The sequence below is a fragment of the Chelonus insularis genome, unplaced genomic scaffold, assembly GCF_013357705.1.
Source record: "Chelonus insularis isolate UGA/USDA-ARS -01 unplaced genomic scaffold, ASM1335770v1 contig_568_pilon, whole genome shotgun sequence".
Taxonomy (NCBI): Eukaryota; Metazoa; Arthropoda; class Insecta; order Hymenoptera; family Braconidae; genus Chelonus; species Chelonus insularis.
Window position 1 is genome coordinate 579,122 of NW_023276647.1, and position 17,307 is coordinate 596,428.

A 17,307-nucleotide genomic window follows, 5' to 3' on the forward strand; every position below is an offset into this window, starting at 1 on the left:
AAAGTATTTTAATATTGATTTAGCAAAAAAAATTTTTTCATAAGTTTAAATATCGATTTTCAGTTTTCTTTATCTATTTTTCTATAATTCATTCACTGAAATAGAATTTTCTAAAAATTAATTTAATAATTTTATTTAACACTTTGAAAATAACCTTGAAAGAAATCGATCTATTATAATTAAATACTTACATATTTCATTACGTTTCTTTGAAGCTTAACTTGCTTAAAAAGTTACTTTCTGGGAGATTAACTTGTTCAATACTTTATCCTTGGAGCAGCTTATCAGGACTTTCTCCAGTGGTGGGATCACATTGAGAAAATCGACGCTCTCTTGAACGCCCGGTTTCTACTGCCATCGCTGACAATCAAGACCAGCTTCAGTTACTCATTCATCCAGTTACTTAGAGAAGAACGAGGCTCAACCACAGACACTCCCTGCATCTTCTTTATAACTTTTAGATTCCTTAAATAAACTGACCTTCTAAATTCTTATCAATAAACTTGAAATATTATTTTCTTCGTAGTATGTCTGATGTAGTGTATCATACTTACAATTATTTATATCCACGTGATTTATACAAGTTTAAAAAATTAATTACATTAGTAACGATTTTGATAATAATTGCAGGTTACATAATAAAAATGTTGAATTTTTTTTTTTTAATAATAGAGCCTAAAAACTGAGCATAGTGTGTGAGTAAAAATATATTTTGAAAATTGTATTCTTTTATCATATCGAATACAGGCCGTAAACAAAAATGAGGGAGATGGAGGAGAAAAAAGTATGGTAACGATTAAACAGCGCTTGCGCAGTTAATTCTTGTGCTGTTAGGTTTCTCTAGGGTGAAGTACACAAGGGTGTCAGAATATTTTAGAAATAATGAAGTGTACTTTTTATCAATCAATTCACATATGATTATTTACGTACGTATATGGACATATACAAATATACCAACGTGAACGTTTATATATAAGAATGAATATATGTATACATGTATACACATACATTTGTGTGTAAATACATGTCTATCTATTTGAATGATTTCCGTGTGTTTAATAAAGTGCTCAATATTCATCTTTAAAATAAATTGTGTAAATGTCTAATATAATTACTCAAAATGTTTTTCAGTGTTGTTTATCATGAATACATATCATATGACCATTAATGGAAAACCTGTGCATTTAATCAGTGTAAGTTTTGGCGAATTAAATTTTATCGTTCATTTAAAGCTCTGAGTTTAAGATAACAGCATTCAAATAAATGATAATGAAATAAATAATCAATAAAATATTATTGTCATTTGTATTTTATTGCATTTAATGAGGTGTTACAGTTTTTATAATAATAAAAAATTTAATAATTTTTATTCATATTTACAAATAAAAAATATAATAAAATAGCTGAAAATCAATAATGACAATACTTAGTATACGACAGCATTCCGTTGATTTTGAAGAAGATGATTATTTTTTATTAAACATTTTATTATATTAACTTCAACAAACTGATGAGAGTACAGAAATTAAAAATTGAGAAATATTTATGAAAAAAAATTCCAAGTTCTGTAATATACAAAAACATTTGAATAGTGATGATTGTTCCAGATATTCGAAATACATTAAAGGGTAATTTATGTAATTGTTACTTGTTGATACTTAGAGTAAAACTCCAAAATAATTATCATTCATAGCTTGTTTTCAATAAATATAAGTTTAATGATTCAGTTAATTGGGTTTAGCTATCAAGATACTATTCTAATTATGGTTTCAAGTTTTTTTTTTAAATTCAAGCTATTAATTAAAACATAAAAACATCAAATCAGTTATTTTATATTCTACCATCAATGTTAAAATTTTTATACAATCAGGAAGTTTCAAAGAAATGTGATGGCGTAGGTTACTTGATGATGTTGGCTTTCGTCTTAATTGTTAAGACAAGTTCAAATGTCATCCCAGAGAAATAACCATAACGTAATGTAAATTATATTTATTTTAAAAGAGTGCAACGAGAAATACATTGAGATAAGTGAAAATAGCTAAAAATAGTAAGTTAAACTCTCAATCATGCTTCGATAAGACGATCCTCTGTGGTTCTGTCAATATTTTTAAGGTGTGTTTAGCAGTATCTCAATTTGATCAGAATATCCAGAATTTAAGTCGTATTCTACTTTGTTCTTTAATAATCTTCTTGATGATTTCAAGAAAGACTGACATCATTATTTGTATAAATGATTCAATTGATGTGGTTTCATGACGCTGTCTTTTTTCAGGTCAATTACTAGTTAAATAGAAGAAAAAATGTTGCGAAAACAAACAGTATCTGTTGGAGACATCAATGAAATTGCCGAGTTATTGGACAAACAACGGGTAAGATTAGTATCAATCAAATGATGATTAAATTAAGTTTCAAAAAAGGCTTTCCTAAATCCTTTATTTCCATAATAGCTTGTGGAGAGTATAATTAATGAATGTAATTTTATCGCAGAATGTATTACGGGAACTTGACCAAAAGAAACCACAGCTCGATGAATTGGTTCACACTGCAGAAAATTTACGGGCTGATAATAATCGGCAACAATTGCACGGTAAAGGTAAGAATAAAACTTTAAATTAGACTTTTTAAGACAAATTATTTTTATCTTTATACATTTTTTCCAATATTTAATTAAATATTATTATATCACAGTGACAAAATTAAGGGAACATTGGAATGAAACAAATTCAAAAGTGATGCATCGCAAAGCACAATTAGATGCGATGTTAATTGATAGTCAAAAATATGAAGCAAAACGAACTGAAATAGAAATGTGGATCGATCGGATGGACTTACGAATCACAAAAATGCGTCCTATTGGGCACACTGCAGATGTATTGGAGAATCAATTAAAAGAACAAAAGGTAAATTTAAATATCTTCTTTAAAGCATCTCTTCTCATTCAAATATATTCAGTCGTTTGATTAATTAACAAGACGACAGTATTTTAATCATTGTTATGTTACAGTGTCTCCAAGCAGAAATTCTCCAATATGACCGTCAAATAGAAGCATTTAATCAATTCTCTCAAAAGCTAATCTCTTTATATCAACAAGATGATACTACTCGAATTAAAAAAATGACTGATATAATAAATCAACAGTACACTAATTTAACTGAAGGGTAACAGAATAATTTTTAAATACATATTTATTAAGTTCGTCGAAGTCTGCAAATTATTCAATAAAATTAATATTTTCAACAGCATTAACAATAGAGGAAAACTACTTCATTCAGCAATTAATTCTCTACACAATTTCGATCGATCTCTAGATAAATTTTTAGCATGGTTAAGTGAAGCTGAATCTTCGATGGAGCAACTCGAAACTGAAACTGATCGTTTGGGAGGGCGTAGAGATGAAAATGTTCTCAATAGACCACAATATATCTTTAAAGTATGCTATTTATTTTTTTTAGTGAAATTATTCCATCAAAATATCCTTCATTACAAGCATTACATATGCCTATCGTAAAAATCATTCCGTGCAAAGTTCATTCAACTTTGTGTTATCGATCATTGAGCAAAAAAAATAAATATATTTAATATCTTAAATTTTTATTTTTATGAAATTTAAATGGGATGTTTAATAATCCAGTTACATAGTTATCTTGTTATCTTTTTCACTTGCTTTCTTCCGATCTTTGAAGATGAATATGAGTATCTGATTGATCTAAGTACCTTCAAATCACAGTTTATCATCTTATCTCAAGAACAGCATCATTAAAATCTTATTAAACTGCCAAGAAATCGTTAAGAATCTGTTATGATAATAATCTATTTTGGTCTTATGAATTTATATCATCAATTATCTAAGATTTATAATCATTTTCACTTATCCATTTCATTTTTTATTGCTTTTTCCTTCATTTAGCTAAGTAATAATAATTATATGATATTTACAATAATTTATTTGATTTTTATTTATTAAAGGATCTTCAATTAGAAATAGATAATCAACGTGACATATATACTTCATTAAATACCACGGGTCGTCAGATATTAAACTCATTTACTTGTCAAGAAGATGCAATCATGTTACAACGACGTTTAGATGAAATGAATCAAAGATGGCTTCATTTGAAGACTACAAGTATGGCTATAAGGTAAGAATTCCATTATTTTATCACAGTATCAGTGTCATCTTAAAATTTTATTTTATAATTACGGAGAAATATTAAAATCCGTGATTAGTAACATATCGTTGTCAATACATGCACTTGAAGTGATACAATAACTATGATAACTCATTACTTCAATTTGTAGAAATCGTTTAGAAAATAATTCTGAACATTGGAATTCATTATTATCATCATTACGTGAATTAACGGAATGGGTGATTCGAAAAGACATAGAATTAACTAGCTCAGGACCGATTCAAGGGGATATAGTTTCGTTGCAAAAAATGCAGGCAAGTATTGTATTCTTTCAGTTGAGGATTTCATATTCAAAGTTTATTCTAACTAAATAATTCTGTATAGGATGATTATAAAGGTTTTCGAAGACAATTAGAAGATAAGCAGCCAATAATTGAAAATAGTTTATTAAACAGTGGACAGTATATTAAAAACGAATTGTCTCTTGCGGATTCTCAAGACCATGATGGTAAGTTGTTTTTTTTTTAATTGCAAAATGTTGTTGATCAGATATCAAATGTGAGAGCAAATAAAATACATAATAAATAAAAAAATATTTTATCTTATTATAGTGTGAGATAATAAATATTCTGAGTTCATAAACTTTCTTGGTATTATAGGACAACAACTAGATGATTCTAAAAACTATCGAAGTATTGGGAAAACAACGAGAAAATTAATGCAAAATATTCAATTTGAAATAAAGAATCTGACGGAGCATTGGAATAAGCTGATGAATCATAGTGAAGAATGGAAGAAACAAATTGACGATGCAATCAACGTAAGTTTTGAATCATTAAAATTTCTCTTCTGTTATTTTTTCAACAGTATGTCTTTAAATAGGTTTATTTTTATTTTTATTATTTTCATGATTTATTTATATCAATTATTTTTGAGTAAAATTTGATCCTTATTCGTTTATTATAACCGATGATACGTTTATGGTTTCATGTGGTTACATACAGCTTTACATTTATATACCCGACTAGAAATATTCACGGGCAATGCCTTAGAATAGATCAGAACCTGTTTAGACTACAGCAAAATAATATTCCAAAAAATAACTGATGTTATTTCAATATAATAGCACAGAGAAAATTCTTTTAATGCAAAAATGTTACATCATTAAACTAAAATCTCACTTTCGTTCTTTGAATGTGATTATTTTTTTCACCATGTTGCATTCTTTTTGTTCATGTTTAATTTATAGAGATGCATACATTGTGATGTTTTTGTTTTATTTTTGAGATTATTACATTTCAGTTGTCACATGCAACTGAACTCTTTATCTCTAGAATAAACTCTATTAACAATGTGAATGATCGATAGCAAATAATTTTTTATTCAAACAATGAAAATAAATATTTTACTATGGCTAAATGTTTCAACCAAATTATCAATTAATTTATTGAATACTTAGCATTAAAGGGATTTTTTATAAATGATTGATAAATTTATAGTTTCCGACATAGAATAGACTTTTTCAAAGTCCTACAGAGACATAAGTGTTGACTGAGTTGAAAGTACTCATGTGAGACTTTTTCACACGTGTCTGTTTCTGACAAGTAAAAACTCTCGATCAGTATGGCGACGGTTATCAAGGAGAATACATGACTCATTTATACAGATTCGCTGAAAAGTATACTCGGCCGACATAATACACAAAGAATCACTGTTTGTAGTATGAAAAATTTCAAACATGTAAAAACAATTACAACAGTCCTAAGTGGTTTTTACAAACTGTATTTTAGTTATTGTTAATTTATTTCAAGAATTGAAACATAAATTAGTAATTGTTGATTAAGTGATCATTGAAAAAATGTTGCACCAACATATTGGCACACAGAGTGTAGATTCAAAAAATAACGATGGTTCAATTAATGATAAAGATGAAATACCTTCAGAATCTAATTTATTTGTAGCAGAAGATCTCTATCATCAAGTTATATCATCATTAGAACAAGAAGAGGTATATATGTAAAAAAATATAACACTTCTTTAATTATTTTTGGTGAAATTATATGTCAAATATTGTAGATATAAGTAATGCAATATATGATTTTTAATGAATAGGTAACTTACATTTAATCATAATATTTATACTTTCCAGTGAGTTTTTGCAAAAGCACTGAGTGTAACAATATATTTATTTAATTGAATTGAAAAATATTAAAGAGATAATTTTTATAAAGAATTGATAAATTTTGCTCGTGCTGTGAATACATATTCCCATATAAGTATTCAATAATCTCATGATGCAGGGACGTTTTACAGAGACTGTACATAGATATGCGGCTTTATATTATTATTATACTCAACGGTTTAGAAATTTAAGGGATTATGAGCGTGACTTCTTTATGTTCATTAAAGGGATATGAATGTTATCAGAATTATTAGAAAAAATTAACTAAATTATTTATTTACTTCAGCACTTGTATTCTCTATCGTATAGTTAATCCAATGCGAAGAAGTGAAAATAAAAATGTTGGAAAAATATTATCAATTGCATTATAAAAATTTTTTTTACAGAATACAGGATAAAAATTTAATTGAAAGATTCTAATAGAAAATATATCTAAAAATAATCCAAGCTTTTTATCAATAAATCAGAAAAAAACCAGCTTTCAATCTGCATTTGATATCATCTTTATCGAATAGAGTTTTTTTTGCTGATATTGAGCAAAAAAATAAAAACTATCTTTTTTCGGTATATATACTATGGTTATTTCTGATGTATCAAAAATATCCAATGTTCCTGTTGAATGAACTTCATCACTTTGTAGCTAAAATTTATAGCTTTTATCCTATCCAAATTTAATTGAACCAATTATTCTCAATTTAAAAAAAATTCTTTCTTCAGCAATACTGTTATTATCAAACCAGATAACTTTCACATGTTTCATCATTTATAATTATATTTATGTTGACATGGTACTTTTATATTGTTTCAGAAAATATGCAATTTTGAAAAATTATTAGAAGATCTTCTATCACAAATTTCTGCATTAGAAATGATCCAATGTAATTGGACAAGTCCTTCAAACTCATCGGAAGCAAGTGATATGTCAAAACAACTGCAACAATTCGGCAACAAAATGAGTCTTATTCAACAAAATATTGATGAAATCAATGATCAAGCAAATTTATTTACTACAATCAATATCTTAGTATCACATGGATTGCTAATGAAGCTGGAGGATGCTAATAAAAGGTCTGTACAATAAAGATTTCTCTTATACCAATTTGATTTTCGTCAAACAATCTCATTTGGATGTGGTTAAATTAATTAATCTCATTATACTCTACATGAATTAGTTTTAACGACGTACAATTAAGTTATTCTAAAATTAAATTAAGTTTTATTATAACGGCAAGTGTTTTTGTCAGTAAATTTATATACTTCATCAATAAGAAATTTAATTAAATGAATTGTAACTATTTTTTTAAATAGTAAATTTTAATTACAATAATAGAAATTATAATTTATTTATCTCATTCTCAACAAATAAATAAAGTGATTAATTATTTTAGATGGAAAATATTACAATCAGCTGTCGATGATCGATATAAAACATTGAACAAATTCGGAAAGGATGAAAATATTCTTCACAATCAAGACTTTCTAGCTAGTAGTGTTGAGCCGCCTTGGGAAAGAGCCACTACATCTACTAAAGTGCCTTACTACATCAAGTAAGAGAATTGAATTATTTCACATCTAAAAAGTAATTCCACAATAAAAATTTAATTAATTTTTTTCTTTATTAGTCACCAATTGGAAACAACACATTGGGATCATCCAAAGATGATTGAATTAATGTCATCCCTATCCAATCTTAATGAAGTTCGATTTTCTGCTTATAGAACAGCAATAAAACTTCGCACCGTACAAAAACGATTATATCGTAAGTTATTATGAAATAAATTTCATCTTTTCAACTGATATTAAATCTTTTTTATTTTATAGTTGATGCATTGAATCTCTCCACTACTCTTGAACATTTCGATTCTCATGGATTACGTGCACAAAATGATAAGCTTATTGATATACCTGATATGATCACTGTTCTAACATCCTTATATATGGCTATTGCAAGTGATCATGCTAGTCAGATTCCAATTCCATTGTGCATAGACTTAGCGGTTAATTGGCTTTTAAACGTTTACGATAGTCAGAGAACTGGTCAAATTCGTGTGCTTTCATTTAAAGTCGGTTTGGTGTTGCTTTGTAAGGGACATTTAGAAGAAAAATACAGATGTAAGTTGAGTCAATGTTTTATTATACTTGGCAAATCTTTCAAACTCCGATTGATATAAAACACTATCAATTTATTTTTCTAGATCTTTTCCGTTTAATTGCTGATCCAAATAGACTTGTTGATCAACGAAAATTGGGATTGTTATTGCACGACTGTATCCAAGTTCCACGGCAGCTTGGCGAAGTAGCAGCGTTTGGTGGATCAAATATCGAGCCAAGTGTACGAAGTTGTTTTGAAAAGGCAGGAAAAACTAGAAATGAAATTGAAGCTAGCCATTTTTTGAGTTGGTTACAGCAAGAACCACAAAGCATGGTATGGTTACCAGTTCTTCATAGATTAGCAGCGGCAGAAGAAGCAAAACATCAGGCAAAATGTAATATTTGTAAAGAATATCCAATCATTGGTTTCCGGTAAGTTGATATTGATCATAAAATATATATTCAAAGTTAAGTATAAAATTGAATAATTCTAATCATCATTTTCAGGTATCGTTGTTTGAAATGTTTTAATTTTGACATGTGTCAAAATTGCTTCTTCTCAGGTAAAAAAGCGAAAAATCATAAATTGACGCATCCAATGCAGGAGTACTGTACAGCGGTAATTAATTCAAGATTATATAAATAAATATATTTATAAAATTCTAACAAACAGATTGTATTAATAATTATTATTAATTTTATGTTTATTCTAGACAACATCTGGTGAAGATGTACGAGACTTTACCAGAGCTTTACGAAATAAATTTAAATCCAAGCGGTACTTCAAAAAACATCCTCGTGTTGGATACTTACCAGTACAAACAGTTTTGGAGGGTGATGCACTAGAAAGTCCAACTCCATCACCCCAACATAGTTCTCTCAGTCATGACATGCATTCACGTTTAGAAATGTATGCTTCAAGATTAGCTGAAGTAGAATTGTCAAGAACAAAAAGTAATTCTACACCTGACAGTGATGATGAACATCAGTTGATAGCACATTTCTGTCAAAGCCTTAATGGAAATGAAAATCATCTACCAAGAAGTCCAGTACAAGTGATGGCTGCTATTGACGCAGAACAAAGAGAGGAGCTTGAATCGATGATTAGAGAATTGGAAGATGAAAATTCTGCTCTTCAAGCAGAATACGAAAGGCTAAAATCTAAACAAACACCAGGATCAACTCCAGAAGATAATCATGGTGTACGTCATCCAGAATGTGATATGATCGCCGAAGCAAATTTATTGAGACAGCACAAAGGACGTTTAGAAGCAAGAATGCAGATCCTAGAAGATCACAATCGTCAATTAGAATCTCAACTACATCGACTTCGACAGCTTTTGGAAGAGGTAATAATACTGAATATTTGACTTCTACCTTTTTTAAACATATTACATTTGAATGGCATTAAATTAAATTCTTTATTGAGTAGCTATTTAATATAAATATTTTTCTCCAGCCACATATCCAGTCACCATCGAAAATGGGAACTTTACAGACCCGAAGTGTAACTGCTTCTCAGCTAGCTACTGATTCACCATCAAAAGTGAATGGAAATTATTATGAATTACCAGGTATAGTTTATCATATGTTATTTAGATAAAAAATCATCATTGAGTATCATTTATTCAATTTTACGACTACGATTACAGAATTTATACAATCATTGCAACTCTTGATATTGTGTATATATTGATAGATTTTTTATATGTATTTTATTTATCAGTTTTAACGGTAATTCAATTTTTTATGAAACTCTATCTCTTTATATGTCTATTGATGCACTTAGAACTGGTTTTATTTGTAAATGAAGTATAATCTTACTTGGTTGTCATTTTATAAAATTTTTTAATATAGCTTTATGGATTTGAAATCGATATAAAACGATTAATAACTAATCCATAATTCAGGAGAAGAAGAAATCTCTGATAACAGCAGAATAAGCAGCTTGGAGAGACCTCCACCTCCTCCACCACGTTCTCATATTGTTCCAAATATGGGCGATCTTCTACAGATGACAGGTTAGTATGCGAATTCTTTTAAAAAACACATCATTTTTACCTTTTTTCATAGAAAATCATTTCATTTCTATTAAAATGGAAATCCGCATAAAATATATTTGAATATTAATAAGCAATATGTTGTCAGCTTACTAAAATAAGAAACTAAAGTTCAAGCATAATACCCAAAAAATAAATTAATTATCTCGACAAAGGCGGTGAATAATTGTGCATACTACTTTTATTTATTTTTTTCACTTAATTGTTAATTTATTACGATTATTTCCAATCAACACTAGATTTCTTTGATTTTTTCTTGAATTTTCAAATTTTATAAATACATTTTTAATGATTAAAAAATACTAATGTATTTGATCATTTTTTGTTAAATTAATTGTATAAAATTATTCACATTTGTAATTTAATGATGAAAGTTCTTCATGTCAGCTCATAATTATTTCTTAAAATAGAACAGTCATTAGCAAATGTAAATATAATTATATTACATTCACCCTTTATGAAGTTTGAAGTATAGAAGCCTTTTCTGCACACTTGACCAACTTTTTTTCAATTTAAGAGCAATTGTTACAACAGTCTCATATTGTGCATAAATAAGTGTGTACCACACTGGGTATTACGCTCACACGGAAATGCTTAAAATATTCAAAGTGAGAAATAAAATAATTGAGTAATCTTGGTTTAGTTTAAACTAAAAAATGTTAAATATAAATGTATCTATTGCTAGTTGTAAAATCAATAACATTTCATATTTTTGCAAACAAAGAATGGATGTAACAGGTAAAATGCAATACTTATTACATGATTTAAATTATAATACAGTTTAATATAAAAAATTTTATACACATAAACAGATAAACTGGGCGAAAAAATTTTTTTAAAAACTGTAAGTTAAAACTCGAGTATAATTTTTTATTAATATTTCTATTTTTCCAATACCAAGAATGAAAAATAATTTTTAATCTTATTTCATATAAAATTTTTTTGGTATTTCGGTATTATCAGCATGATTAGTAAGTTTTAATAATTATTAACTATAATTTTGTTTATCAATTTTCTTAAACTAAACCAAATTAGATTTGATGTTATAACTATACAATTTTGAAAAATGATTATATTTTTTGTGTATTTTAAATTATTAAATATATAGAGACATAAAGACCAATTACGCATCTCAAGACATTCACTAGGACGCTACATAAATTCATATAAAATACCTATCTCATCTAAATGTATCAAACTATATTTTAAAAATAATTTATACATTTTCAGGAAAACTGGAAAATGCTATGGAAACACTTGTTTCAGCGATAACTGGAACCAATTTAAGCGATTATTAAATTTTTACATATATTCATCTGCATATCCGAAAAATAGAAATCACGAAATCATCACATATCTATTACTAACGCATATTTCTACTTAATAATATTTTAAGAAATGACGAGTTAACTGATTTATGTGGACTGTTTTAATATAAATATATCTAAGTTATTTACAATTAGTCATTACACATAAGATATATATGAAAAATAACGTATGTTAACAATAGTATTCAATGGAATCAATATATTGATGGCACAAAAATTTTCATTGATATATTCCGAAGGGAAATGTTTGACAAATGATTTGATTTTATTACAACAATAATATCAATTTTTATTTATTTGTAAATTGTATACGATTGTGATATAAAAATATTTATATGATTAGATAATAATTTGTTACTAACATATCGTAGAATTATAATAATCCTGCATAAATTTCAAAGAATGTTATGTAAGAAAGTTTTATCCTAAGTTTCAGTGAATTTTAAATACTTATATGTACGATAAATACAGAATTGTACACTTAGTTACAAAAAATAAACCCTTCGATGTTTAAAATGTGAATGAACGATTAATGATTTAAATACCTTTTATGTTATGAGAAAAACTTAGTTATAAAAAAACATAAGCCATCTGACTCGTACAAGTAATGTCAATCAAAGAAATTTCAACGACTACGTACTGCTTCTAAAAGACAGACACTTAAGATTCTTCAATGAATAGGCCTATCTCGTAATTAGTTATCTTATTTCGCTCCTTATAAGCATACTGATGAATCACTTTCTTTAACTTCAAAAAAATAATTTGCTTACATCACGCCGTAATATTTACAATTAATTATTAGACGTGGATTGATTATTTAGTTCATCACGGTAATTTGCATTTGTATTAATATTTCTTTCATCTTGTAAGAAATGAATGAAAGAAAAATTGTTCTGATTCGTTGGTAGACTTTTAAAAAAAATTGGTGAATTAACAGCATGATTTTGTACATTTATTGTCAAATTTTCCTGTTGTTGCCCTATCGGTTTTTTAATAACTACTCGATTTTTCTGTTTAACATCAGTTTTTATAGGTGTATATAAATATGTATAATTAGATATAGAAAACATTTTCTGTCTATCTTCTAATTTAGTTACATTCAATTTTGCATTATTAGTCGTTCTTGACGTTGATGCATTTTTTTCAAAAATACTTTCGATCCATGGATCAAAGTTCAATTCATTTAGTCGTTTATCGTTACACGATATTCGTTTATTTTTAAATATATCAGGAGTTAAAAAAGCAAAAGGCTGTATTGTATCGATATTATCCAGTGTTTGACACAAAATTTGAGCCAAAGTTATTCGTCGAATTCGATCGAGTTGAAGTGGAGAAAAGCTATTTTGGAAAGCACCATTTTCGTACCAGAATCTATCTCCTTTCCGTAGGTTTGAAAATTGTTGAGCGATAATACAAGCAAAAGTAGGACCAACAAGACCACCTGGAACAGGCTTTTCAGCAAGACCTGCAGGAAACAGGTCAATATCTTCTACATCACTATAAATTTTTCGAAATTTTTTGGCGGTTTCAAAAGAAGTACTTCGTTCTAAATCTTGCCACGTTAGAATTGAAGATAAACCACATGGCTTTCGCCAGTATACATAAGGAGGTAAACCATGATCTCTTCCTCTCTGAATGTTTATTGACGCAAGATCCATACCAAATGGAAAACTTGGTAGTTGAAAGAGATGATTCGTAAGTTCTGAAGTTATGAATTCATCTCTTCTTTGAGATGGTTGATTTACTAGTCCTAAAAGTAACCGATCAACTGATCCCGCACTATGCAAGTCAACTCTATTGTTAAATTCTTGGTGAATTGTGACATCTGCAAAAATAAATAAAAGTTATGAATCAATGATAATTCGTTTAAAGTGCTTCAAAAAATAACTTAATAATCAGTCAAAGTATAGATGGGTAGTTGAAATGATAAACATACTCTGAAAAATAATTTTATGTTGATTATCATATCTAAAGAATCCACGTTGAACTAATGAATGCCCAAAACGATAAGCTGCTGTTGCAAATGAATTTGCAATCGTTGGATTAATTGTTGGATCGTAACCATCATAATATCCTGTTCGCTTTAATTCTAGTCCAAAAATTTTCATGATCGTTGATCCTAAAAAATAAAATTTAAAAATCAACGATTATCGAAGAAAAAAAAATGAATCAAAATCTTCAAGTTATGAAGTTATAATTAGCTGGTTACAACTTAAATATTGAGTCAAAAATTATTAATACTAACCCAGAACAATTGGTAAAAATTCATGATAAGTGATATGTTGAATAACTGCACCAACAATTTTACGGCTTTCTTGAAAAAGTCTTTCATCATTCCAATGAGGATTTAGTGCAGTTAATTCCATTGCAATTTTATTATGTAACCTCAAGAAAATTACATGAAGTGATGTCAGGGCTGGCTGTTCACTTAGCCTAGCATCACCAGCTTTGAAGCAATTAGTTGATAAAGAACCTCTTCGACAAAGATCATTCAATTCTCCTCTTGGGAGAATTGGCTTTTGAGATGCTAGCTTTCCATATTGTAAGAGCCCTGAAATTGATAGAATATTAGAAAAAATAAATATGAATATATTATTCATGAATCATCAAGTTTGAAAATAAAAATGTCTAATAATTTTACCGTTACGAAATAATCTGAGACTATCACTATGATGAATATTGCTACTATATATCATAGAACCATCTAAAAAGCTTGATACTTGAGAAAGCTGCTCTCTAGGACCAAAACCACAATCATTCCTTGGAGCAGGACCACTTCGCACAAATTCGAGACAACGTACTCTAAATTGTTTAAAAAATTCATCATCGGGACTTACTGGAATAGGCAAGCAATCTGGATGCTAAAATATACGTTACATAGACTGATAATAATATTTTTGCATTTTTATACTAAATTGAAATTCATTATTCAGATACGTACCATTAATTCAGGACGTTGAAATTCGGTACCAGAATTACGACAACATTGTGGAAACGATCCTTGAAATCCTTTACTTTGAGCAGTAGCTATAATTCATATAAAATTTTCAACACAATAATACCATTATCTCTTTCGTTAATTAATTTATATTTATACATACCTATCATATCATGATCAATAAATTGTCCCCATTGCATTAGCATGTGTGTTAGTGACGCCAGAGGTATATCTTTATCTCGATGAATTGTTGAAGATACATCTCGAGGACTTGGTAGAGGATTATTATGTTTTGATTTCCGTATAGTTTCTATACCGTCGTCATAAAAAGGATCCAGGAATCTATAAAAAAACAAATATGATATTTACAATATTTGAAAATTTCTCATCAACATAACTTTTGAAGACAAGTTTATATCATTAGATAGCAATTTATTTAAAAAAATGTTTGATTTATTTTTTAGAATGGACTATTTTATCAGTCAACTATATATCTGATCAGTAAGTGTGAATGAATTTGGTTCTATGAATGTCATATAAAGAGGGACAATCAACACCTTTGCATTGTTGACATAGCAGAACCCCACCAAGGATGTTTAAAATTATTACAGCTGCCGTCTGCTGTACGATATTTCAAACTTGTTGTTGAACATTGAATATGGTCAGACCTAGGACAACGTTCCCGAAGACTTACTCGTCGATTTGTTTGGGATACATTAACATCTTCTTTGAAAATATTTAACAATATGTCTTTTGAAACATGTTTGTACCTAAAAAAATAACAAGCAGGGACTTTGAATAGAATATTTTTATAACAGAAAATGTTATTCAAAAATCCATGACCTATAATAATTTATTCAGAAATATGTAATTGATTGCCTACTTATTACTAAGCTCCTTGGATCCTTTTAAAGCAGCATAAGCTATTTTAGATAAATTTTTTGCTTCATCTGACTGGTGGTTAAAAGCAGCAACATATTGAGCTGGATGATCTGGTTCCAATGTCAAACCTACAATAGAATGAAGAACAGAGACAAATGGTTATATTTGCTTCCTTCAGAATAGAAAGATCTTACAAACAATAAAACTTGATACAAAAAAATTTGATATTAGAATAAAACATTTGAGTTAATCAATTTTTTTTAAACTGATATTGATAGAATATGTAATAATAAACATATCATAAATCTTAATTTACCTAATTCATATAATTTACGTTCTTCAACTTCAAACAACTCGTACATGGCACGTAGTCCAAAATTTGTAGCTTCATCAAATTCATTGAAGTCTATGTTATCTTGCGCATGTATATTGTTCGTAATATTATTATTCGTAAATTCCACTTGACTTTTTTTGTGGATTACATGATTCTGGTCATTAACGTATGTACTATAGGTGGTGTTTTCTAAATTGATCAATGCTTTTTGAACATTCAACTCCACAAATGATACTGATACTGATATCAACGGAAAAAATAATCTGTTAAAAAAAAGGAATTAGAGTAGACTTTATACAAAGAAGAGTTTCATCTTTTAATTCTTAAAAAAAACATATAAAATATAATGCTAATTATGTATATTTTTAATTAACAAAATTAACAAATAACTTTATATTTTGAAGGAAATTTCATTAGCAATTTTCTCATCATTGTATGAATATTTTTACTTTCTATTAAAATACTCATGTTATTAGAGCTCAGTACAAAATCATTATTCATTTCTCAGTTCAATTAGAGTACGATCTATTTTAAATGGCAATCAATAAAATTTCGGCGCAATAATAAAATGTGCGAAAAAAATAAAACATCGTGCAGAACTTACAATATTGTGATGTACATGTCTTCACTGTTTTCAACGAATATATTTAAAATTCTTGCCTTTTTTATGGTTCAATCAAACATGCGAGAACGCGACTTGTTTGATCAAAATACTTTGAGACGCTATAATACTTAGTATTTTTCATTTTTTTTCTGCTGTTACCGTTGGTTCACTAATGACGTAGAACGGCTAGCCTTTAGGTCAATGCTCCCAAACCGATTGATAGTATTTTAAAAAAATCTAGATAATTTACTATAAAATAATGTTTCTTTCCTTTATATAAAATTTATCCTTTCCTTTTTTCAAAGCAAACATAGATAAAATACACAACATTAAGCTTCTAAAAACGAGTAATAATTACAAGAATAATCTCATCATTGGCTATAAGAAACAAGTCTATAAATCATAAACGTTTATATTGAATATAAGTTGAAATTAAATTACGTATTTTTTGTTTAATATAATTTACATAAAAAATAGGAATAAATATTTGTAATGAAATACATTTCATTCACTTGTTTAAATATTATTTTTCTAAATTTTATTTATTTTAGTTGATAATATTTTTAATAAAAAATCAAGTTAAGCTCTGGTTTATATTGTTGACAAAAATAGAATGCGATTTCTTTAGAAATAATTAGATTTGTAAACATTTTTTTTATAATTTACTTGAAATAAATTTTTCAAAGTATTATTAATTTTAATATACAATAATAGATCAACGAATTAAATATAACGATAATCATTATTATTTAACTAT

General features: G+C 27.7%; 2 protein-coding genes across 6 annotated transcripts; one reads left to right on the top strand and one right to left on the bottom strand.

Annotated features, from left to right (window-relative positions):
* The first annotated feature begins 408 nt into the window (after positions 1-408).
* Positions 409-12,296, top strand: Dys (Dystrophin). Of its 5 annotated transcripts, none has more exons than XR_004690732.1 (21): positions 409-926; positions 1,132-1,193; positions 2,273-2,369; positions 2,488-2,593; positions 2,689-2,900; positions 3,005-3,159; positions 3,242-3,431; positions 3,968-4,140; positions 4,301-4,445; positions 4,516-4,639; positions 4,791-4,951; positions 7,122-7,381; positions 7,702-7,860; positions 7,936-8,072; positions 8,135-8,425; positions 8,509-8,836; positions 8,912-9,023; positions 9,118-9,753; positions 9,864-9,978; positions 10,262-10,425; positions 11,695-11,731. XR_004690732.1 is itself a non-coding variant. In XM_035088735.1 (21 exons), the coding sequence occupies exons 3-21, from the start codon at positions 2,301-2,303 to the stop codon at positions 11,760-11,762; spliced, it is 3,552 nt and encodes a 1,183-aa protein (XP_034944626.1). In that variant the 5' UTR covers positions 409-926; positions 1,132-1,193; positions 2,273-2,300; the 3' UTR covers positions 11,763-12,296. The 5 variants fall into 5 exon arrangements, 4 of the variants coding, with proteins under 4 accessions (XP_034944626.1, XP_034944628.1, XP_034944627.1 ...); XM_035088735.1 differs by having other exon boundaries at positions 10,315-10,425; positions 11,695-12,296; XM_035088737.1 differs by having other exon boundaries at positions 409-695; positions 10,315-10,425; positions 11,695-12,296.
* On the bottom strand, positions 12,115-16,812 carry LOC118070249 (chorion peroxidase-like). The gene is made up of 10 exons (XM_035088739.1): positions 16,551-16,812; positions 15,929-16,209; positions 15,614-15,740; positions 15,288-15,500; positions 14,894-15,072; positions 14,734-14,819; positions 14,434-14,653; positions 14,038-14,343; positions 13,729-13,911; positions 12,115-13,617 (listed from the first exon to the last, which is right to left on the bottom strand). Exons 1-10 carry the CDS (start codon positions 16,565-16,567, stop codon positions 12,584-12,586), a joined length of 2,646 nt encoding a protein of 881 aa, XP_034944630.1. The 5' UTR covers positions 16,568-16,812; the 3' UTR covers positions 12,115-12,583.
* Positions 16,813-17,307: the final 495 nt, after the last annotated feature.

What these genes read in the sequence shown, in the direction of transcription:
- LOC118070249 (XM_035088739.1), bottom strand. An exon ending in TATTGATCATGATATGATAG is followed by an intron (nt 14,820 to 14,893) that starts GTATGTATAAAT and finishes TATGAATTATAG; the next exon opens with CTACTGCTCAAAGTAAAGGA. An exon ending in ATTTTTACCAATTGTTCTGG is followed by an intron (nt 13,912 to 14,037) that starts GTTAGTATTAAT and finishes TTTATTTTTTAG; the next exon opens with GATCAACGATCATGAAAATT.
- Dys (XM_035088736.1), top strand. Translation starts at nt 2,301, where the DNA reads ATGTTGCGAAAACAAACAGTATCTGTTGGAGACATCAATGAAATTGCC. An exon ending in GACCACAATATATCTTTAAA is followed by an intron (nt 3,432 to 3,967) that starts GTATGCTATTTA and finishes TATTTATTAAAG; the next exon opens with GATCTTCAATTAGAAATAGA. An exon ending in AAATTATTATGAATTACCAG is followed by an intron (nt 9,979 to 10,314) that starts GTATAGTTTATC and finishes TCCATAATTCAG; the next exon opens with GAGAAGAAGAAATCTCTGAT.